Below are 24,186 nucleotides of genomic sequence, written 5' to 3'. Positions count from 1 at the left end.
GGTGCCACAAGTCCTCCTTTTCTTTTTGCGAATACAGACTAACACCGGCTGCTACTCTGAAACCTGGTAATATTACAAGGCATTATTTGTTAAGTCTTAGCCCTGCGCAAGTCACCACTCTCCATGCTCCAAACAATTTACAATCTAGCAAGACAAGATGCAACGGGAGAACCCCGCAGAAAGCCTTACTCTAGCGCACTTCCCCTCTCTGTGATGTGACTAGACTCCTTCACCTCCAGGTTCCTCACCTGTTTGCTTCACTGTTACAGCTCAAGTTGCCAGAGCCTCCTTCGCGCCTCCTGCGGCAGGAGCACGTTCTCTCCTGGCATGCCCGGGGAGAGCCAACCCGCCCCGCACATCCCAGCAAGGAGGGAGGCGGGCAGGGCTCCCTCAGTTCTACTCAGGCTCGCTGGGGTTCTCCGGGGCTCCCCAGGGGAAGGTGGCTCTGGGCCCGCGGAGCTCGTGGTACGGGTGCCCCTGGCTGCGCCCTCAACCAAAACCAATCTGTCTCTGGCACAGGGTCCGCAAAGGCGCGGGACTACAACTCCCAGCATCCCCCCACGGGGCGGCACAGCAGCGGCGACCACCGCCCGGCTGCCCCCCGGACCCTCTTGCGGAGGAGCCTCAGGCTGAAGGGGTGCGGGGGAGGGTGTCTTTGCGGTGGCCCTGAGCCCCCCCCTCCGTCGCTGGCTCCCTCCCCCCGCAGGCTGGGGGGGGCTGAGGGCGGCTCCCCTTGGCCTCTCCAGCCTGCAAAGGGGAGTTTCCAGGAAGTGGCCATATTGGATTCATTCAGCCGCATCGATCCGGGGAGAAGAGCGGGGCTCCGGCAAGGCAGTTTCCCGGCCAGAGACCCCCCCCCGCTCCCGCCATGGCGGCCACGGACCTGGAGCGCTTCTGTGTGAGTGCGAAGCCCCGCGCGGCGCTGCCCCCGGGCGCTGGGGCTCCGGGCTGCGCGCCCCCAGCGCGGGCTGCAGGCGGGGCGGGAGATGATGTGTCAGTCGCCGCTTTGTGCCGGGGCGCCCGGGAAGTTTGGGGAAGACGCGCTGGAGGCAGCTTCCCCCTGGGGCCGCGCCGGGGGGGGCGCTGCCCGCCTCTGGCGCTCGAGGAGGGGAGCGCAGCCCGGAGCCGGGCGCAGCCTCCCCTGCAGCGCGCGTGCGGCCGGGGGTCCCGGCTCTTCGCCAGCCCCGGGAGCTCCCCTCTCTCCCCGGGGCGCCCAGCCCAGCGCGCGGGGACGGTCCCTCTCTCCCCGTGCCCAGCAGCGGTTCTCCCAGCGAGCCCCGGCCCTGGGGGCTGGAGGCTTGAGCCCCAGTTTGGGGGTAAAGCTCGGACCCTCCCCGGGCTGGGCTCTGCTGCAGGAGGATGCTCTGGGGCTCGGGCTGCAGGGGGGACAAGGGGAGGGGGCGGTGACAGCGGGGCTCCTGGCGCTGCTAGTACGCGGGGGTCAGGAACTGATCTCCCGTTGGGCTTTCGCTGGGAGTGGGGGATGCCGAGCTGGAAGAGATGATCGGGGCGGGGAGGTGATCAGTCCAATGCCTTCAAGAAGAGGGCCTGTGTCTGTGCAGAGCTGGGTATTTGCAGACGTGTTGCAATGTTTAACTCTACAAACCCGAAAGGTTTTTCTTCTGTTACATTGCGCAAGTTGTGACACAACAAAGGGACAGTCCCGCTGAATTTAGGTGGAGAGTCTCCATCCAGTAATGGAAGAGCCAGAACAGCAGGAGGCTGAAAGGCAGTCACATCATTCTGGGCCCGATCCTGCCCGTTTACCCGGAGCACTCTCATGCTCTGGGGGGGAGTCACTCTGATACAATCTCACCGGGCTGGAGATAGATAAATATCCTTTGTTTCTGTTATTCCACTCATGGTGTAAAGTACTGCTTGGCATGATTAAGGGCGGCAGAATCATGCCCTATTTGAACTTGTCCTGGGGTAAAATATTTGTAAGTACTATATTCTGTAATTCACATTAAGTACCACACTGCTTCTTGAGCAGTTCCATTTAAATCAACCTAAGGAAGACAAAATCTGGCCCTTAACTTGTGTTGTATATTGTAGTGCTGATTCATTCTCGCTCTGTGTTACTTTTCATTTATCCCTATAAAAAAACATGTTAAATCTCTGTTTCCCCTGCCCCATGAGATGCTTCTGTTTTGTACAGCTATACATCCTATTCATTGTTTTCTACAACAAATAATTGTTTTCTTCAGAGTAAAAGAAAAAAGCTGATTGTTGAACTCCTGTGCATGTCATTATCTTATCTAGAATATAGCAAACGTTTGTTTAGTTGGCAGATGTGTTTGGCCCTTGCAAATCCTTAATTGTGTAAATGTTGGCATCTAAACAAGAAAGAAGCAAAGGATATTTCTATAGCCAATCTTGTGGGTGCTTCTGGATGATAAAATTAATTTACAGTTTGACCTGCACTTTTATAAACAAAATCAGCTATGATTTAGTGTGTGTCTTAATGTTAGGTTGGAAGTTTTAGAGAAACATTGCAACATTTCTACAAATACCACTGCAGTGTTTTGATATGCTTGTTTTGAAAGAATAGATTACAGACCTGTAGGGAACAGGTGGGATGTTACATACATAAAATCACAATATAAAGTGTGGGTGTAGGTTCAGAGCCAAATGGCAGATGCTGGTATTGAAGCTTCATTCGATAGATGCAGAAATATGCTTCCAGCAAACAAATGGTCACTCTGCAATGGATTTAAGGATACAACCACTTCCAGAAGAAAATTTCCATCCAGCCTTTTGTATAGTTTCAATGTGTGGTTTGATGCATAAATGATTCATAAAGAAGTTTATAGATTGTGAATACCATTGTGATGCCAAAAATGCTTGCAAAGGAAGTTGAATACTCATGTGTTCATAGGTATGCATTTATATAGGGATGAGAAAAATAAATAAAGTGAGTTAAAGCCTTGTTTACAATAATAAGAAGAATTGTTTGGATACCAGTTTTATGTCAGTGTCTTGAAACACTGCCAAAGGCTTGCTCTCCATAGCTAACAGTATATATAACAGTATATAAAGAGTGATTGGCACAAAGAAAAATTGGCCTTGTGTTTGAAGGTATTTTTTTAAAGAGTACTTATGTTTTATCTTTGTTCTTGAGTCAATGTACAAAGAATATTGTATAATAAATCTGAAGCATGATTTAGGTGAGGAATAGAAGGGTGGCAATACATGTTGGATAAGTGCTACCAGAAGCTGATCTGACAGAAATCTGTTGGCTTAAAGATGTTTTTTGTCAAAGGCTTAAAATTGTGTTGGAAGGGTACTCTAAATAAACAGGCTGATGATGGATCTTTCTACCTTTTGAGAACGGAAAATGTCTTCACCACATTAAATAGCATAGTTCCTTAAACTCACCATTGTGCATTTTGATGTTGCTAAATAAATGGGGCTGGAAGCGACGGTCATTTGAATGATAGACGTGTCAGTTGTGCTAAAACAGATAAGTTCCTTCTATAATAAATCCTTTCTACCAAGAGTCTTCAGCTCTGCTTCATTGCTCTGCAACCTGGCATAAAATTTCTCAGCCGGAGAGTGAATTTTTAAAAGTGATACTTGGGGCACAGGGAGAGAAATCCCCTGTCAATGTAATTGAAAAACTGTAAATTGTTTAAAGTTCACATAATGCAAGTACAGCTTTGTTTTTTAAAATTAGATGTTTCAAGACTTTTTTTTTTTTTTTTTTTTTGCGGGGATGGGGTAGAAGTAGAGAATGGAAACAGAATCATTTACATGGAAAGGGGATGTAATTTTTTCCCATTTGATATTTATGTAAGAATTTCTAGAATGTTAGCTTGCTGCGTATCTATGACATTAATGCTGACCTGGTTTAAAGCAAATCAATAATAATTGCAGATGGGATCAAGCTTGAACACCAGATGTAGCACTCACTGAACTTCTGAGAAAATAGGGTTCATTCCTGCACCTTGTGGACTGAGCCTTTCTTTAATAATAAATAGTTGACCTTTAGGTAGAGCCAGATTTTCAAAAGAGCTCAGCTCCCATTTAGGCACCTACATGAAGTGGCTGGATTTTCAGAACAATCAGTGCCCAGCAGCTGCCATTGAAAATCTATTCATTTTCTTTAGGTGCCTGAATGGTAACGGACCTCTTTTGAAAATCTGGCCCTATCTAAAGGCCAGGGATGCCAGGTCAGGTGGTCTCAGTATTGCCCAAGTAGCAGGAGAGAACATTTTATACTTGAAAGAAACAGGGAGGGGAGAACTAAATATCTCACTGGTGCGGTTTCTAATTTATATAGGAAGAGCCCCAACCCCTTTCCTCCCCATGTTGACAGTGGACCTGCCTAGATGCTCTGTTACATGAGACAGCACCTATGGAAGAAGGGCGATTGTGTGATTAAAGTGTTGTGTTGTGAGAGCTGAGTCCTACTCCCAGCTCTGCTACAGATGTTGTCATCTTGGTCAAGACACCTAACCTCTCTATGGCACACTTCCTCAACTGTAAAGTACAGTAGTTCTGATAATAGTTCCCTATTGTCAAGGAGCAGTGAGGCTAATTTCTTTCAAAATGACTGTGATGCTCTAAGCTCAGAATCCAGAGTCCTTATTTACACAATTAGCATGTTCTCATATATACTGTGAGGAGCATCATGGAAAAACCCTATATATATAACTTTCAAAAAACAATCTGATTAAATAGTCCTAGTGATTGTATAGTGTAATGGTGCCATCAGTTAGTTGACACTGACACCTCATAATGTTATGATTCTTCAAATTAAGAATCTGTATTTAAAAACTCTCCAAGTGCATACTTCTCCAATATAGTTCTCCACCATGTCTTAACAGCCCCCTCCAACACAATGAAGTTCCTTTGAAGTAGTAGTATTAGAAACAATCAACAAAAACAAGTGAAAGGAAAATTCACCCACAGAAAGCCGCATTTAAGACTGCATTCATTCTAGGCTGCAGAATCACACCATCAGTGCTCAAGAGTGCTTTTGTTCTTGTAAATATAGTGCTTGTAAGATATGTTGGTTTCACAGCCCTGGAAACTGTAGTCCTCTGTTGAGCCACACAACAGCTACAGCACAGACATTGGCAGCACTAGCTTTCCATCAGTGTGCTCCAGCCCTGACCCAGAAGGACCTCCTCTACATAGGGGAGGATAGTTCAGCCTCTGAGCCCATTGCTACCCTAGAGTGTCTATTGACATGGTCAACAAATAAAAACCGCCCAGCTGGTTTGTGATGTGGATATCTCTCCCCTGGGAATTGGACGGAGACCAGCAGTTCGTTTCATATAAATTACTAAATATCCATCCAATGTTACTGAGCTGGGATGCACTTGAACCAACATCCTATACATGAAAGGTATTAATTTCATTATCAGTCCCCCAAGCCATCCTGTGCTTAAGAGGTGACGTGTGATTGATTGTGTGTTGGCACAGCCACTGGCAGTAGTAAAAGGATGTCGGTATATCTGCCGTGCTGTGCAACAGCCAATCACCACGGGCAGAAAATGCGAGGAGCAAAGCAGAAGGAGGATAACAACGGCAGGGAAATGCAGTGGGCCTGGAGAGAGTTAAAACAGATGGGAGGGGAAGAAGTGGGAGAGCAGGCCCTGAAGAAAAGGAGTAGAGTAAATGGAGCTCAAAATGGGACAAAATGTGGAGACCCGCAGTTAAAAATAGTCCCACTTTTTTCAAGGCCTTTGTAAGCCAAAAAGCCTGGCAAATTTCATTTCAACAAGTAGCATAGTGAAGGGTCCGATTAACCCACTAATACATTAATTGATAGGTGCAAATGCAGTAAGTCACTTTGACCTTAATTCAGGCAGTCATGTGCCCTCAGAATGGCGCATTAGTATGAGTTAGAGCGAATGTGTCAGGCCTGATATTCAGCCTTAACACTGAATGTTCAGGCATCTGTTGTTTTGTCAGTCCCCTAGGCCCTGGATTTTGAAAATGTCATCCCTAATCTATATGTGCAAATACTGTGACTGCGCAGATTGGAGATTTCTGTATGTTGGAGACCAGTTGGAATAATAACTGGGCATTTGCGCATAGGTAGACCTGAGTTGTATATGCAGTTTAATGGTTGCACAATTGTCCTGAAAATAATGTAACTAGATTTTTTTTTTAAATTTTTTTGGTGGTTTGTGTAGAAACCAGTAATATCCTTCTTTTAAAATCTTGCCAGGGAAACTGTTACTTTTAAAGAGGAAAATGGAGTGTCTTCCCCAGTGGTGACAGGATGGTGGAATTTTTGCCGCTAACCTCATGTGCCTGTTCGATTTTGGCAGACATTTAAGAGAGTCCAGCGATTGTTGCCTGTTGGAAAAACTATGAGCTTTGTTGTATTGTTGTCACCTGTTCATTTGTGTAGCTAATGACCTTGAGAAACCACCAGGAAAAACCTTTGGTGTAAGGTTTCACCAGAATTGGATGAGTCTTGCAAAACTTTCTACATTCCCTTCACTGCTGGTTTTGTTTAAACAGGAGTTTTCTCCTTAACAGCTGGTATCCTCCTGCCTATTGCATGTAGTCACTTCACAGTCTAGTGTTTGAGATATCACAGTTCTTCCCCATGAAAAGGATTCTGCTGTCAAACACTGGCTCGTGTGGCCTCACAGAATGATGTGGGCATGAGGAACAGACTGAGCATAGAAGGGAGAAAGCTGCATGTATCCAGTTTAGGACTGAACAATTGCCAATGAAAAGGCCACTGGTGGGGCAATGCAGGCCCCAAACTTAGGTTGGGTATTTTTAAAAATAACATTTCAGAAATATTCCCATGACTTAAACAATTCCAGCGAAAATAGTTTTTATTTGGATTCAGACATTCTCCTGCAGATTTTATAACCCTGCCCATTGCAGCATTTTGCTAGGACTTGGGAGCCCTAGAGAGAAACAGACTAGTCTGTTCTTATTGTCCAACTTGAGTGTTTACCTTTGACCTTGTGCTCAGTTTGGAAGAGATTATTTAAATAGGAACTTCAGAAAGAAGTGAGTTTTAAAATTGTTAACAGATCAGGGAGCAAGTGCAGCTGCAGATCTGCTACCCTGAATTGGAATGTACAGCGTATTCCGTTCCATGTGCTGGCTAGATCTTCTAGCTGGGGTGTGTACCTGCCTGAGGAGTGAGGATGGGAAATGATCTTCCTCGCTGTTCTCCTCCCAGTGGGGCCGGCACTGCTGGCTGCACTTCTGACCCACAATCTGTCCCCAAATGGCCTGCACAAGCTCATCCTTCTTTGACCCACAATCTGTCAGGTTACAAAGAAGAGTGTTTTAACTGTATGTGCGGAACAAATGTCTGCTGGAAAAGTATCCGCTTTTCCAAATGTATTGCTGTTTCTGTCAGTGCAAATCCAATGTGTCTCTTCCTCCTGTAATATAGAAACAATATGTTACTCCAAGTGGGAGTTCGGAGCATCTTTTTAAATACGTGTGATCCCTGCGAGCTCTGAGGCAGTGGGAGTAAGAACACACGAACTGGAGAATCCTAGAACCATCTGAACCCTGCATGCCCTCTGGAGAAGCAATAACACATGCAAACCTGAAGAACAACTCTCTCTTTCTGGGATGCAGTGAGATGACAGGGCCCCTTTTTTGGTTTGTGGCTGTGAGATGTCAGCGAATCTCCAGCACTGTGAGGAGCGGTAACGTTTTGGGAGCTACATTATCTCTGGGAAGATTATATCAATGTTATTTCCAGCTAAAATCAGGAAAACTGGCCCTCTGTCTTTTCCTCCCAGTGTACCTGCTGTTCCTGTTTCCTTCATCTCAAGGTTTGATATACCCCACTGGGAACTATGGGTGCCTACCACCTCTCAGGATCAGGTCATTAGTGTCTGTGGAACTTTCTCCATCATGGGGCCTGTTCTTGTGCTCTTGCAATATTTCTTCCTGATAATCTCCCTATCCCTTTCCCATATGCCTCTTTGCTTGGAGTGGGAGAGGAGGAAATGGAACACAGTCTGTGAAAAACCAGATTTATTCCTTCCAATTGTGCAATACATTGAAGGAATCGAGTCTCATGAAACAGGGAGAATAGTGCCCCGTTCATTCAGGGCCAGGATATCTGCACCATATCACTTCCAACTTCATCAAGTGTGTAAGGGGGGAGTGAGAGAGTTTTGATTTGGGAGGCTGCTGGTGAGGTTTGGGGGCTTTTAATTTGGACATTGGTCAAAGACATTTGTATTGATTTTTGTCTGATAAAACGTGTACATGCATCCAGAACTTGAGCTGGGCCGATCTTAAATAAAACCAATAAAGTCTGAGGCAAAAGGACCCTGAAACAATGGGATGTTGGATAACAGGAGCGCCCCATGCTAACTTGGAGAACTGCTTGAGAGCTGAGGAACTTGAGCAATTCTGTTCTCCTGAACCTTCTCCTCAAGTCTTCGGTCTAGACCTTGAAGTCTCCCTTTCAGAAGCTTGCCAGCTGGCATAAATAGCTGTGTCGGCTCTGAAACATGACAGATGTTTTTGGGGTGGAGCAAAGGGTGAAGGGGTGGCAAATGTTCTCTAAAATGATGTTATAGGGAAACATTATTTTCTGAAAAAAATCTGTGTACAGGCCCATCCCACAATGGGATCTGTCAAGTTTCTGCCAAATATATTCCCCGTTGTGCTATGAACTCTTATAAACTCCCAAGCTAACTAGGATCCGGGGGCGGGCGGATTTGTCAGTACTTGGATGGGTGACTTTGTTTAGAAGTTGAAATTCCTTATTGTAGCCAAAAAGCATGTCTCTCACATACATGAAATTTCAGGGATGTCAAACAGCTACAGTAGAAGTTCCCATGAACTGTCGTGCCTCAGAACCAGAAACATCACATCCCTGCTGTCTCCCACCCATCCGGCTCTGCACTAACTTACTTGGGAGCAGTTGGAGACGCAGGGAAAGATGAGAGAGTTTGTACAGAAGGTGCTCCTAGGTGCGTGGGCCTGTTCCCATCCAGTCCTGAGTTCTGACTGAACGATTACTAAATGACATGCCACAATAAGCCCCTGCTCCATTACCACTGCATTATCTGACCCAGGAAACTTTAAACTGTGGATTCAGTGTGACATGTTCCCCGCAACTGAATTTCATTTGCCCTAGGGTGTGCAAGGAACTCGTATGCTGCCTTCGAAGTTTGTACTCAAGCTGAACCATTTAATAGTAATAAAAGAGGTAGATCAAATCAGTCCCTAGAAAAAGGGCCCTTTTAGACAGGTTGTTAAATGATGTGAATTCAAACAAAATGCCCTGGTGAATGAGGGCAGAAAATTGTTGGACTCTAATCCCACCCTTTCTCCCAGCTCACTTCAGTTAGTGTACAGCGGGGATGGGCAAACCTTTTGGCCCGAGGGCCACATCTGGGTATGGAAATTGTATGGTGGGCCATGAATGCTCACAAAATTGGGGGTTGGGGTACGGGGGGGGGGTAAGGGCTCCAGCTGGGGGTGCAGGCTCTAGGGTGGGGCTGAGGATGAGGGGTTGGGTGTGCAGGAGGGTGCTCCGGGTGGGGACTGAGGGGTTCAGAGGGCGGGAGGGGGATCAGGGCTGGGGCAGGGGATTGAGGCAGGGGAGCGCTTACCTCAAGCAGCTCCCAGAAGCAACGGCATGTCCCCCCGCTGGCTCCTACATGGAGGGTCAGCCAGGCATCTCTGTGCGCTGCCCCATCCGCGGGTGCCACCCCTGCAGCTCCCATTGATTGTGGTTCCCTGCCAATGGGAGCTGTGGGGGCGGTGCTTGGGGCGGGACTGAGCATGTGGAGCGCCCTGACTGCCCCTATGAATAGGAGCCGGAGGGAGGACATGCCACTGCTTCCGGGAGCCACACAGAGCGGGGCAAACCCCAGACCTGGCTCTCCGGCAGGAGCTCCAGGGCCAGATTAAAACGTCTGGAGGGCCGGATGCGGTCCCCGGACCATAGTTTGCCCACCCCGCCTGGTGTACAGTATGGGTTCAGTGGGAGTTTTGCCTGAATAAGGACTGCAAAAATGGGCCCTGAGAGAACTATTTCTGCTTTCTGTGTCTTCCATAGGCGTCCTAGCGTAAGGGTTTATTCTGCAGTATCACAGCTGAAAGGACTATGTTGAATTTCTCTTCTTCTATTTCAGTTTTGCAGTTAGATGCTTTTTGAATTGTATTGACTCTTCAGATTAAAGGTATTTTGCAGCTTTCTAAAGGCCTCAGTTAATAGGATATGTAGTAGTCATCTTATTAGCCTGATGATTTTGAGGTAGCTCTTGGAGCCAAGTGGTTTTGGTGTATATGTATAGCCTTGCCTCCAAGGTTAGGTTACTTGTTGTCTTCCTGATATTTGCCATTAAGCACCAAAACACAGCATACAGTAGTGGTATTTGGACTGTCTGAGTTAGCAGTCAAAGAAAGAATAGCTTATCACCATAGAGAACAATTATATGAATTCAAAGAGATTTGGACCCGATTTCTAGATATGTTTGGGTATAAAATGTTGACATGGCTAAAACAGTTCCAGACTTCCATTCCATATAACCCCTCTGCTTTTTCTCTCCTCATTTCCCCCACCACAGCCACCTCCTTCCTTCTTCTGCCTATTCATGTGTGTCTTCTCCTATTTTATCACTGTTAACTCCACCCTAATGTGTGACATCTGTGTAGTATTGTCTGACTTTGTATTGTCTGGTCTCGCAGCTTTGATAAGCTGTAAAATTGCATAATTCTACTGGGATAGCATATGAAACATGAGGTATTTCGAAACGTATAAAAGCTGTAAGTCATTTACCTTTTTGTACTTTTCATTGTCTTTCTTTATGAAAATCGATAGAAAATGAATCTTGCTCACACTCACACACAGAGAATTGTCCATTGGCTGGAAATGGAAATTTCTTGGAGATACTGTGCATTGGATTGTTGTGTCATGAGAACTGGAAACTAAACCCAGCGATGACTAGAATTAATTGGCTCTCTTAAGAGTAACCCCCTACCAAAATCCCTTTCTGCCTTGCCTAAAAAAAGTATTGAATGATGGAATTCATTATAAACAGGCAAGGAATTCTGGAAACATGTGCAGGAATTAGCCATGTTTATTTTAAATGGTAACTAAAACAAATAATCTTTGTGGCTAATATTCAGCATGCAGAATAGAGCAGCTGGATAATTACATAGTATGAATCAGAGTTATCTTCTCCTCTTTCGATGACACTTCCTTAAAAATGCCATTAACCTTTACCAAACCATTATGTGGTGTAGAATTGCCCACTAATATCTCTTTGAGGTTGTGGGCCAAACTTCTGCTTTCAGTTTGTCCAACAGTCATTCATGTTGCTCTGGGTGGAACTTGGCAGTGTGTCTCATTCACTTGCAGACCCATTGCTCAAAGTAAGGAGAGAGGATGGTTGGGAGGGAAATGTGGTCTAGCGGTTAGACCAGGGGATTATAAGCCAGCACTGCCACTGCCCTGTTGTGTGACCTTGGGAAAGTCACTTACTGTGTCTAACTTGAGGGGGATGGGGTGGGCAGAAATAATGCTTATCCCCTTGCATAGGGCTGTGAGGGTTAATTAACTAAGGAGCCTAAGGAGCTGTGTAAATAATATCTGAAAGACAAAACTGAGAGTAATTTACTAGATGGCTTGGCATGGGTATTTTTTTAAATAGGGAACTGAGGAAGAGTGTCTGTTCTAACTTTTGCCTTCTCAGTAAGAGGTTAGTTCGTGGGAGAATGGAATTCTTATGCAGCTGAAGTGCTGAACTTTCTCATCCCTTCAAGGAAATGTCTTTCATTTTTGGTTCCATAGTTTCCTTCTGTTTCCACTGATGTTCTTCATTCTCAAAGGCAAAGGTTGTATTTGCAAAAGACTTTCTATGTGGAGCACCTGGCTTGCTCATACAGATCCTGAAAATATAGCTTATGGGTCCAAATATCAGATAAAACAAGAAAATACAGTGGTTTGTTTTAGTTTTGCTTTTAACATGAGAGAGGCATCTGAGCACAGCTCTATATGACACGATAGATATTGTATGCAGTGGTGGTTTAGCCGTGATGGTTGCAGGATATTCGAGAGAGATGGTGGGTGAGGTAATATATTTGGTTGGACCAAATTCTGTTGGTGAGAGAGACACGCTTTCGAGCTTACACAGAGCTCAAAAGTGTGTCTCTCTCACCAACAGAAATTAGTCCAATAAAAGATATTATCCACAAATATCTATCATGAGGTATCTTCTTTCTTCATATATTTGATGTCTCTAATATATGGAGTTACAGGTGTACTTTGTGACCGAACCAAGTCTGTTGTGTCAGTGGGCATCTTTCCACTGACTTCAGTAAGCTTTGAGTCAGGCCCTGTGAGGGGAGACAATATGTTCCGTGGTTCTTGCTTTCCTGATTTGGTGTTCTGGGGCTCTGGGCTTGCTTGTGCCCCCATTGAAGACCATTAGAATTCTGCCACTGACTTAGCAGAAACTGCCCATTGTATGGGAAAGTTTAAACTAAAAACCAAAGCCCCCACCTTTTTGATAATTATTTAGAAAATAAAAGAAGCCTTCATGAGAACATATCTATTCAGATGAGGTTTTGCAAAATTCGTTTTTACCCCTGTACGTGAAGCTTGAGCTGACTGTATCCTATAGATTGTGTTGCTCTACGTGGTTTTGTCTTTAAATCTTAAACTGAATATTGTGGAGGAGTTTTTGTAGCATGTTTAAATGTTGTGTTCCTGATACTGGATATTCTTGCCACTTATAGTTGGTCCAATAAAAGATGGGAGAAGCATCTGAGCGCAGCTTTATATGTCATGGTAGATATCGTATGCAGTGTTGTAGCTGTGCCAGTCCCAGGATATTAGAGAGACACGGTGGGTGAGGTAATATCTTTTATTGGACCAACTTCTGTTCTCACCACCTTGTCTCTCTAGCATCACTGACAGGCAGCCCAGATATGGCATTTTTTTTCAAAGCTCATATGTAGGGCAATCTTCTGGGTGTTCAGTCGCAATGACAAAATGTACATCTAATCCTTGTTTAATTAATGTGATTTAGATCTTGCAAACATTGCAACTGAATGGCTAAGTAAGAGATTAGAAAGCAAATTTCCATACGCTTTTTATCAGTTAAAGAAATTAAAGGGGAATATAAGCCAGAGCTGGTCAGTTCATTTGTAGAAAGCTGAAGTAGTGCTGTATTTGTAGGTAGTGTTTGTTCTTAGATGGATGTACAGTATGTAAGCTGAGACGGGCAGCAGTGTATACCCTAGCTGAAGTTTACCTGACACAATAAATGTTACTTATAAAAAAAATTTAACAACCCCGTCCTCCCCAAGACAATATTGTAAAGCAAATAGCAATCCACATAATTCTGTGAAAAGCTGCTTTGGGGGTGAAAGGCTGATCAAACGCAATGGGAAAAGTTGTATATAATACAATTATAGAAGTTGTAGAACAATAGAAGAATAATACAAAGGTGTATATAATACAACAGTAGAAGTGTGTGTATATAATACAACCATTTACTTGCAAGAGCTGAGGAAAGCGCTCTGATGTGCAGGCATATATAGAAATCCAGGCTTCTAGGTTGGTTCTGAGATTGCTCAGCTTTTGGTTTGCTATTTAAACATTGTTACAAAGTGGCGTGAGAAATCACACCACCATTTAGGCAAAGGGGAGCAATTTGGGAGTTTTGTTTGCGTAAGAAGTGTCAAATTAGAACGGAGTTCTGTTTGTTAAATGAGCCTGATAACAACACTTACATAGTTGGGTGAACCTAGAATTAAACATATAGAAAACAGAGCACTTTATTCACTTTATTTCCTGGGAGGAGCCTGTCTAGGGTAGTCCAGGATTAGGGACCTATGGTATAGGAAGGGCAGTGTGAAAAATAAACAACAATGGACTGATTTGCAAAGACATTGAGCACCTGCAGCTCCCAATGACTTCTATCGGCTCTGGGGTTGCTATGAACCTCTGAAAATCAGCCCACAAACTTTCAGCGTGGGTGCAGTTTGTTTTCATCTTTTGCTAGTGTCACTTTATGGACAGAGGAGGATCCAAACTCTGATTTTTCTTGCCTGTGCAATTTTAAGTCACCGTGTTTAATTTTATTTAACATAGATTTGGTTGTTCCATGTTTGGTTTCTTTAATGACATTTGGTGCCAAGTCTGGGCATCTTGAAGCTGGGGGAGATATTGAATAATGGCGTGAGTGTTCTGTGAAAATTCTTGACATTCTTAAGAAAAGGGTTAAAATGGAAGAGTGGGGCTGGGTAGGGATTGTTTTTCCTGTGTGTGATTTTTAATTCTGGAGAGTGCAGTGCAGGCCAGGAGCTTCGTTGAAGACTTTGTTGTCATGAGTTGTATGCAACGGGAATCAAGTGACTTACATGGTCTCCTTTGTACGAAGAAATACTGTGACTGTGATGTCAAAACTCAAATATGAAATCTGCAGTGCTTATTTTGGAGCGTGCTTGTGGGCCTCAGTGGAGAAGGAAATGCAAATACGCTGTACCGTGCTGAGAATTTTGATGCAGGATAGTAATATCACCTGGGTAATAGCAACACTGAATTGGTAAGGAAGAGGTCTCACAGAGCTGCCTAGAGGATCCAGCTGTTAATATAGGGCCAGATCACCCCCTGTCCTCCCTGAGTTTCTCCACGTGTGGTTCTGAACCCCTCTCTGTGGAAGGGAGGGGGGATCAGTACCTCCATGGCACCATTCCCTTGTCTCTCTTGTCTGGACCCTGTAGAGGGCCCTTGTTGCAGTTGGGGGGCCTTGTGAGGGCAGAGGGACATAGTCAGGGTGAGCAGAAGGGGGCAGAGTTTACATCCTCTCATCCAGAAGTGGATGGTATATGCCAGTTTCATACCTCTCGCCTTGCCAAGGCCATTTGTGAGAGAGGCCAAAAAGAAGTGGCACCAATAAATTATTAATGGAGGAAGCTTAAAAGACAGCCAGATCCAGTCCTTCCATGTAACGGGCTCTCTCCATGGCTTCTGTGTCATGATCATTCATTTCTGATGTCAGTAATTTTCCACAATGAAAGTGAGGGGGTCACTCAATTTGTGTGGGCCTTGGGCAATTTGGGAGTGAAATGCGTGACATTCTGTCAAATGAGGTGCACTTGAGCGGTATGCCTCGTGCTGAGCAGCTCTTTCATAGCCACAGCCACATTGCACAAATAACCATGTTTAAATATTGTTGTGGGCCAGCTGTTTAAGAGCATGGTTTCTGGCCTGTTTGGACCCCCCCCCCCCAAAAAAAAAAAAAAAAAAAAAAGAAGGAAGAAGGAAAAAAGAAAAGTCCCTGTTAGGAAACTGTGTGTTAAACCTGGTAGAGTCTTTCTGCAGTGTACCAGCTCTGGTGATTTTATCATGTCCCATGATATTTGGTGGTGGTTCATAAATCTCCAGCTTCTGGAGTCAGATGATAAGGTGAGAATCTCTGTTTTTATATGAATGAAAAGTAAGCTTCTAACCTTCATGGTTCAGAAAAAAGCTTGAAAATGTGACCCCTTCAGGTTCAAAAGTCAGAAGACAAATCCAAGCAAGGAAGCCAAAATTTATTATTGTCAGAACCTTATTATTTTAGCCAATGTCCTGATTTGTAGGGCCTGGCACCCGATTTTCATAGAATAACAGAGTTGGAAGGGACTTCTGGAGGCCATCTAGTCCAACCCCCTGCCCAGAGCAGGACCAATCCCAACTAAATCATCCCAGCCAGGCTTTGTCAATCCTGACCTTAAAAACTTCTAAGGAAGGGGATTCCACCACCTCCCTAGGTAACGCATTCCAGTGTTTCACCACCCTCCTAGTGAAAAAGTTTTTCCTAATATCCAACCTAAAACTCCCCCACTGCAACTTGAGACCACTACTCCTTGTCTTTTCATCTGCTATCACTGAGAATAGTCTAGATCCATCCTCTTTGGATCCACCTTTCAGGTAGTTAAAAGCAGCTATCAAATCCCCCCTCATTCTTCTCTTCCGTAGACTAAACAATCCCAGTTCCCTCAGCCTCTCCTCATAAGTCATGTGTTCCAAACCCCTAATAATTTTTGTTGCCCTCCGCTGGATGTTTTTCAATTTTTCCACATCTTTCTTGTAGTGTGGGGCCCAAAACTGGACACAGTACTCCAGATGAGGCCTCACCAATGTCGACTAGAGGGGAAAGATCACGTCCCTCCATCTGCTGGCAATGCCCCTACTTATACACCCCAAAATGCCATTGGCCTTCTTGGCAACAAGGGCACACTGTTGACTCATATCCAGCTTCTCGTCCACTGTCACCCCTAGGTCCTTCTCTGCAGAACTGCTGCCTAGCCATTCGGTCCCTAGTCTGTAGCGGTGCATTGGATTCTTCCGTCCTAAGTGCAGGACTCTGCACTTGTCCTTGTTGAACCTCATCAGATTTCGTTTGGCCCAATCCTCCAATTTGTCTAGGTCCCTCTGTATCCTATCTCTACCCTCCAGCGTATCTACCACTCCTCCCAGTTTAGTGTCATCCGCAAACTTGCTGAGGGTGCAATCCACACCATCCTCCAGATCATTAATGAAGATATTGAACAAAACCGGCCCCATGACCGACCCTTGGGGCACTCCGCTAGATACCGGCTGCCAACTAGACATGGAGCCATTGATCACTACCCCTTGAGCCTGACAATCTAGCCAACTTTCTACCCACCTTGTAGTGCATCCGTCCAGCCCATACTTCTTTAACTTATTTATTATTTAATTATTTAAACTCAGTACCAATGTGGACACAAGAACAAATGGATATAAACTGGCCACTAGGAAATTTAGATTAGAAATTAGACGAAGGTTTCTAACCATCAGAGGAGTGAAGTTTTGGAATAGCCTTCCGAGGGAAGTAGTGGGGGCAAAAGATCTATCTTGCTTTAAGATTAAACTCGATAAGTTTATGGAGGAGATGGTATGATGGGATAACATGGTTTTGGTAATTAAATATTCATGGTAAATAGGCCCAATGGCCTGTGATGGGATATTAGATGGGGTAAGATCCAAGTTACCCGGGAAAGAATTTTCTGTAGTATCTGGCTGATGAATCTTGCCCATATGCTCAGGGTTTAGCTGATCGCCATATTTGGGGTCGGGAAGGAATTTTCCTCCAGGGCAGATTGGAAGGCCCTGGAGGTTTTTCGCCTTCCTCTGTAGCATGGGGCACGGGTCACTTGCTGGAGGATTCTCTGCTCCTTGAGGTCTTTAAACTACAATTTGAGGACTTCAATAGCACAGATATAGGTGTGAGGTTTTTTTGTAGGAGTGGTGGGTGAAATTCTGCGGCCTGCGTTGTGCAGGAGGTCAGACTAGATGATCATAATGGTCCCTTCTGACCTAAATATCTATGAAACTTGCTGACAAGAATACTGTGGGAGACCATGTCAAAAGCTTTGCTAAAGTCGAGGAATAACATGTCCACTGCTTTCCCTTCATCCACAGAACCAGTTATCTCATCATAGAAGGCAATTAGATTAGTCAGGCATGACTTTCCCTTGGTGAATCCATGCTGACTGTTCCTGATCACTTTCCTCTCGTCTAAGTGCTTCAGAATTGATTCAAACGTTTGTGGTTGGGGATACTGCTTACATGAGTAGTTCTGTTAACGAGGGCTCCCAGAATGAACCTGGTGATGAGCCGATAATGCCTTGCCTTGGCTGAGGTCTTTCTGAATCCATAGGAACTCTAGAATACACTGTCAACTGACATATTTTACCATCATGTCAATTAGATCTGTTCAGGGCTAGAAAGCACAATTTATAAAACTCTGGGGGCCCATTTGTATGCTAGCACCTCCCCTGGTCGGAGAATGTCACTGATCCTTCAGCACAGAATAGCAGATACAAAGACATGCTTTCCTCTCTGCTAGCCACGTAATAAACCAGCGAACTCTGTGCTGAGGCAAAAGAGAGAAGATCAAATGCAGCAGACTGTAATCATAATACAAATAATGAATACAAACCCCACGTTTAAATGCTCTTATTGATCCATTGGACTTTTGCCTTTGCTTTGAAATACCAGGCCCTGATTCAACAAAACACTTAAGTGACTTCAGTGACTCTTAAGTGGATGCTTAAGTGCTTTGCTGAATTGGGGCCCAGTTGAGACTCAGTATCACCTGCATGGCTATTAGACATAACAGCTTTTTAGCATCACAGAGGTCAGGAAGTCTCATCTCTTCTGTCTAGCTTTGTACCATCAATCTCTCATCATATGGTGAATTTTAATGCTGAGAACTGTGCTTATCAGGCCACAGCTAACAGTACTATGATTATCAACTGCCTCTATAAGATTATGCATAGTTTACCTAAACCCTGCATAGATACTTGCTGTGCTGTCTGCCTCAGCACCTCTTAGCCATCATTAACCTATCCTGAGCTGTGATTTTACTACCTCTTTGATGCTATTATTTTCTAACTAGCATTCTTACATATTGTCAAACTTGCTGGACAGAGCGGTAATATAATATTTTAATAGTGCTCAGCACATGGGTTCAGGGAAGGTAACGTTTCAATCTGTAAAAAAATCCTGGGTCTGTTATGAATTTTAGTCTGAGCATTGCCAGTATCAGAAAAGTGCTCCTGAAAGGTCAGACAGTGGTTTCGCCGTTACTTCTCCTAATCGGCCAGGCCAAGATAAAGAAGCTTTACTCCGTGAAAGTCGGAATTGGTTCCTGCTGCTCAGCCCCTGAAAAGTGTCAGGTGGTGGGTGGTCTCTTTAATAACATACGAGGGGATTTACGAAAGGAAAAGATGTAGGATCAGAAGGGTGGAAACTTGAAAGAAAATCATCTGGCATATTATTGATATAGAAACTAGCATTAACTTTGAAAGCCAAAGTTTGGAGCCAGGGGCTGGCGTCAGGAGACCTGACACTGACTCCCTGTGCAACCTTAGACAAATCACTTAACTGACTTGTGCCTCAGTTTCCCCATCTGTAAAGTGAGGATATTAACATCTCTCTCTCTGTAAAGCACTTGGAGATCGTCAGAGGAAAGGACCCTATGTGACGGATGGTCTGATCTGGTTGTGGGCTCTCAGTGCCTCCCAGGATCATGCCTTCCATATATGGTAGTATTGTTGTAGTGATATTAGGGTTAGTATCCAGTGTAGGCTGCAGCCATTAGAGGGCAACATGATCTCTTGCTCTTGCACAGGTCTGACATCCAAACCAGCAGGGAGCTATGTGGTCAAGATATGCATTGTGGGTGGTGGGAAGGACAGACAGACAAAGGTAAGGCATTACAGAATGAGTAACCCTCTGAGATTGCCTCATCCTGCCCACTTACCTGTCAAAAGGTTAGCCAAGTTATTCTGCGTAATCTTCCCCCCCCACACACACACTTAGTCATAATTAAGATTCTTTTGGAGGGGCCTGAATTACTGCAGAGCTGCAGCAGGAATGAGTAATTTCCCTGTGCCATTCATTTTTCATTCGGGAGACAAGTGGATAGCATCCTAATCAATGCCATTGACTTTTGCATTAATCAGAGTGTTTGATGCATGTACCATTGTGTCAGGGAGCGGAGAATGAGAAGGTAAAGTAATTTGCTTTGTGATTAATAAGAGGCCTGGTCCTGCCATCTGCTGAGCATCCTCTATTCCCAGCAAGGACCAATTGTGCTGAGGGTATTCAGAACCTCACAGGTTTGGGCCCAGAAACGGCATCTAAGGGATATTTTGTATATAAAAATATAACTTCCCTCCTTCTTTTCATCTCACTTTTTTGAATAACTGAGGGCTGAGAAGTGCAATCTGTCTCCTTAACATTAGTTTCTCCTTGTATCCCTGTTCACACTGTAGTTTGATTAGACTGTAAACTCTTTGCTCCATCTGTTCTGCCCCTCCCCCCCGGGTGCTACTGTAATACAAAAGAACAAACCTCATAATACATTTGATGTTATGGTGTACTGATGGGTGCTGGGCTAACAATGCCAATTTTATAGCTTACCCAAGCTACAAAATTCAGCTCCTGGTGTGATGGTGTTTGAATCCAGGCTATTGTTCTTGGGCTGCTTCTTGCTCTAAGGGCCAAATTCTGCACCATGCACATGTAACTCTTAACTACTTCCCTAGAACCCAGGGCACTCTGTAAACGAAAATATATTCTGTCAATGAGAGTTTCCAAGCTGGAGAAGCCCTTCGGTGCGACGCACCATGCAGTGACTGTGTGGGGTTGGCTTCCATTGTTTTATTGAAGAAAGCAGTAAACAGAAAGGCTCAGAGATGCAAGCTTTAAACATGGCTGTCAGTGAAACTTGTCACAGTTTCCTGGCATTGAAACTAGAGGACTCCATTCCAGTCCAACCATTCGTTCTTCCAATTATCGGATTAGCTCTTGGAATGCTGCAAGCTCAACTATGTTCTAATTAGGGTTGCCAGCCCTCCAGGATAGGCCTGGAGTCTCCAGGAATTAAAGATTAATCTTTAATTAAAGATTATGTCATGGGATTAAATCTCCAGGAATACGGCCAAGCAAAATGGGCAACCCTAGTTCTAATTAGACACCTTGGCTGGAGTGAAGGCGGTCAGTGATTTTGTTCTGATTTTTATTCTTCCAAGCCATGACGACACTGCAGGGAGTGTTCTCAAGGGCTGGGCTCATTGGAGGTGAACCCTTTATCTATTAAATTTACAATTTGTGACTTTCTTAAAATAAAGCCATTTTTATGTATTATGAAGAAGAACTTTTTTTTTTTTTTTTTTGGCTATGTCTTTGCTGCTTTGCCTGGGAAAACTGCCTGCTATTTATCTTTGTTTCACATGCTTTAGTTTGCCATAGAAGGGGGGAGGGGAGGAGTTTAGAAACAAAAAAGTGCCACGTTTATATAATCCCTTAGGGTCCAAGCCCAACAGTTCTCACTCCTGTGGTGTTTTGCCCTAGTAACAGCTGCAGGATTTAAATATGAGGTCTTGATCCTCAAAACTTTACTTGCAAGTTGCTCGTGTGCTTAAGTGTTTGCCAGAGTTGGGTCTAAGATTTTAAAGAACATATTGGGCATCAGACTTAACCAAATAAATTGGGAATGTGGCACCTGCTTATTTTTTGCTTTGAGCTGCCACGTTAAGAAGAAAACAAAATCATTAAAAAACATCAGGGCTGTTGCCTGTTAAAAACACAAGTATCAGTTGTCAAACAGCCTTTCTCATTAAAATGAGGTTAAGATTAAAACTGGCAGTTGGCAAAGACCAGATTTTTAGGTCAAGTCAAGCAGGAGGACTTTTTCAGGTGAGTCTCTGCTGACAATCCCTTTTGAGTACTTACCTGCACACATTGCATTTCTGAGAACCCACAGGGGTCAGATCCACGGCAGGCGTAAGACAGCACGACTCCTTCCTTCGCCAGTGGCCTGCTGGGGAAATGGTACACACGAGAGACAGCAGAGTTGGTTTGATGGTGGCACTCCTTATAAAGTGCACATCTTGCAGTGAAAAGAGGCTTTTGGGGAGTAAGGGCTGGAAAATGGGATGATGTAGTTTGAAATTGATGCTCATTTGGGGATGAAAACAGGAAGAGTTCAGAAGCAGGAAAACTACATCTGACTTCATTAAAGAGCCACAACCAAACTAGCTGCTGCTGTTTTTTTCTCTCTGTTCCTTTATTACCTTTTCCTGCTAGCTGAAGCTTGTTAGTATGTAGAATGGCTGATGCCCACCTCTTCATTCAAAAGCTTCCTGGTTTGGTCCCTCTAACCTTTCTCTGCTGCAGCCTCTCCTTGGGCAGTTTCTGTTTTGACGAAGAAGGACAAAATGTTCACCTTCCATTAATGATATGGTTTCTGGCCAGCTGGTGACTGTAGAGAGCAGAGGCTACATCCTACAAGGTGCTGAAGGCTCTCAGCTCCTAAGATCATAGTGGAAATCAACACCCACAGAATTTGACCCTACAGGCCTTGAAAATAGTCCTGCCCAGGTTGTTCCTTGAAGGCCATCTTCCGACGCTCCCTGCTCCTCCATAGGCCCCTCAATGCAGCTGGCCACATGCATGCAGCTCACCTGTACAGAAGTGCAGACTCAGGTAGCTGCACATCAGCCCAATCTTGCATTTGCTTTGCTTCCATGTTACTCCTCTCAGCGCAAGAGCGCATGCATCTCAGTCTGTGGAAGTTGCTGATGGATGCCTCGCTCCTCCTGAGAAGCAGGGAGATTTCAGGTGAGCAGGGGAAAGAGGAGGGAGAATGCAAAAATATATGAGGGGGAAAAGAGAGGAATGGTTGGGTGGCGGGCAAAAGGAGAGATGGTGACAGCTGTCCAAGGAAATGGCATCCAGGACATGAGGAGGAAGAGGCTGTGACAGGAAAATGTGAGGAGCTATTGCCTTATAGCAACACCTGCTTTCTGTTGTCATTGGTTTGACCCTGGTTGGGACAAAGAAGGTATCCCTCCCTACTGTTCCTCCTGGGTGTAAAGAGCAAACTACACCACAAACATAACAGGAAGGAGCCACACAGGCAAAATGGGGTCCAAATAGCTGTGTCTGCTGACTATATACAGTGTTTAAGGCCTGGCTACACATGCACGCTGCCTCTCTGGTGGCTTCTGAGACATAGAAGACAGTGGGGACCAGTAGACGGCTTGCAAACTATTTAAGGGGATACAGCTGAATTCTGATACACTACACCTCCCCACACCCAACTGTATTTACTTAAGCGTACAGTCTCTGTTTTGTAGTAAAATACTTAACACCTTTTCCACTCTATCCTTAATGAAATCTTAGCTTTTTTAGGGTATGTTTACACTGCGAAGTTGTCGACAAAACTTTTGTCTTTCATGGGTACTTTAAAAAGCCCCCGTACGAAAGAGAAAAGTTTTGGTGATGCAAGTGGCAGTGTGAACGCGGCTTTGTCGGCAGGAGCACTCTCCTGCCGACAGAGCTAACGCCGCTCGCGGGGCTGGAAGCATTCTGTCGGCAAAAGTGCCGACAAAGTACCGACAAAGGGCGTTTACACACTCTGACTTTTGACACAGCCTTGTTGCTAAAAGCTGTGTGGTGTAGACCAGCCCTCAAAGACTGTTTAAATCCATTGGATTGAGGCTTTGATGTCTTGTTGGTGGGGCCGTGGATGCACCAAAAGTAGTAGGTTGAAAATGTGACACTCTTCCTCCTTCTTCCCTGGGTCCCTTTTTGTAGCCTTCAAAAGTCAGTAGGTGGGATCTTCTAGCTGCTGCGGAGGATGTGTTATAATCAAGGCAAAGGTGTGAATGTCAGTTTGTATATGACCAGACCTGAAGAAGAGCTCTGGGGAGCTCAAAAGTGTGTCTCTCTCAGCAACAGAGTTGGTCCAATAAAAGATATTCCCTCACCCACAGTGTGTATGTGAGGCATATAACTGCTCAGATGGCTAAGTGAGTGGATACTGGTTTGAAATGGTATGTTTCTTGGCCTGTCTTGATCAGTTATCCCTAGTGTTTTGCAAATTTATTGTTATTAATGGTTTTATTTATACTGCCAAAGTTTGCTCAGTACTTCACCTATGGGGTCCCTGTCCTGATGACCAAACAATCAAACCATAGGAAGAAATCCATTTCCTTCTGGGCAATGGTTGGTGTCATGAAGTTTCCTCTGGCATCCTCAGCCATAGTATCATGAAACTAATGCTGCCCGTTTGTGCAGTTTAAATGGTATGCTGTACAGCTCACTCAAGGATTCTCTGGCATGATTGGCTTAGTTAAAATATTTAAAGGACTTTGGAGCTGTTAATGAATTTGATCCCGATCTTCTGATAATTCTTTCGTTCCCCACCAAATCATAGGCTCTTAATACAAATAAGCCCTTATTGTCCCTGTTAAAACTCCAAAGAATATCTCAGGGCATAGATAATGAGGAGTCCTTGTGGCACCTTAGAGACGAACAAAAACAAGGCATAGAAAATCTTTAAAGAGCACATTGGAAGGCTCTGAGTAAAATGCTGATGGCAGCCTGTCATTGGGGTACTGAGTGACTGGGAGGATGTTATTTAACACTGCAAGGTCTTTCATTGTGGGAATCTGTGTATCACAGAGCTATACTAAGTTAATAATTACCATGTTGCAAAGTTTACAAAAAAGTATTTTTTCTCATCTAAGAGGAACAGGCTAAAACCTCAGAATTATTCACAGACCCACTGCAAGCTGATTGGGATGTGAATAAACTGGAGAAAGAATCTCCATAGCCCCTGGAAGGCCCGGCTTGTCAGAAGTGGGGAAGCTTATCTAGACCTCTCCCTGCACAGCCTCTTGTGTATA

At 44.6% G+C, this 24,186-nt stretch overlaps 1 protein-coding gene across 6 annotated transcripts in view; it reads left to right on the top strand.

Moving 5' to 3' along the window:
* The first annotated feature begins 306 nt into the window (after positions 1–306).
* Positions 307–24,186, top strand: part of SEPTIN8 (septin 8) — a 71,599-nt gene continuing 47,719 nt past the window's right edge. For 2 of the 6 annotated variants that reach the window (XM_043552536.1, XM_043552538.1), the window contains exon 1: positions 359–898. In XM_043552536.1, the coding sequence (XP_043408471.1) occupies positions 869–898 (30 nt within the window). In that variant the 5' untranslated portion in view covers positions 359–868. Of the gene's footprint in view, positions 899–24,186 lie in introns of all 6 variants that reach the window. The other 4 variants (XM_043552535.1, XM_043552537.1, XM_043552539.1 and 1 more) reach the window with 3 other exon arrangements.

Source organism: Chelonia mydas, chromosome 8 (genome assembly GCF_015237465.2).
Source record: "Chelonia mydas isolate rCheMyd1 chromosome 8, rCheMyd1.pri.v2, whole genome shotgun sequence".
NCBI classification, from domain to species: domain Eukaryota; kingdom Metazoa; phylum Chordata; order Testudines; family Cheloniidae; genus Chelonia; species Chelonia mydas.
The sequence above is the reverse complement of the archived record's forward strand: the minus strand, read 5'-3'. Positions and strand labels throughout refer to the sequence as shown.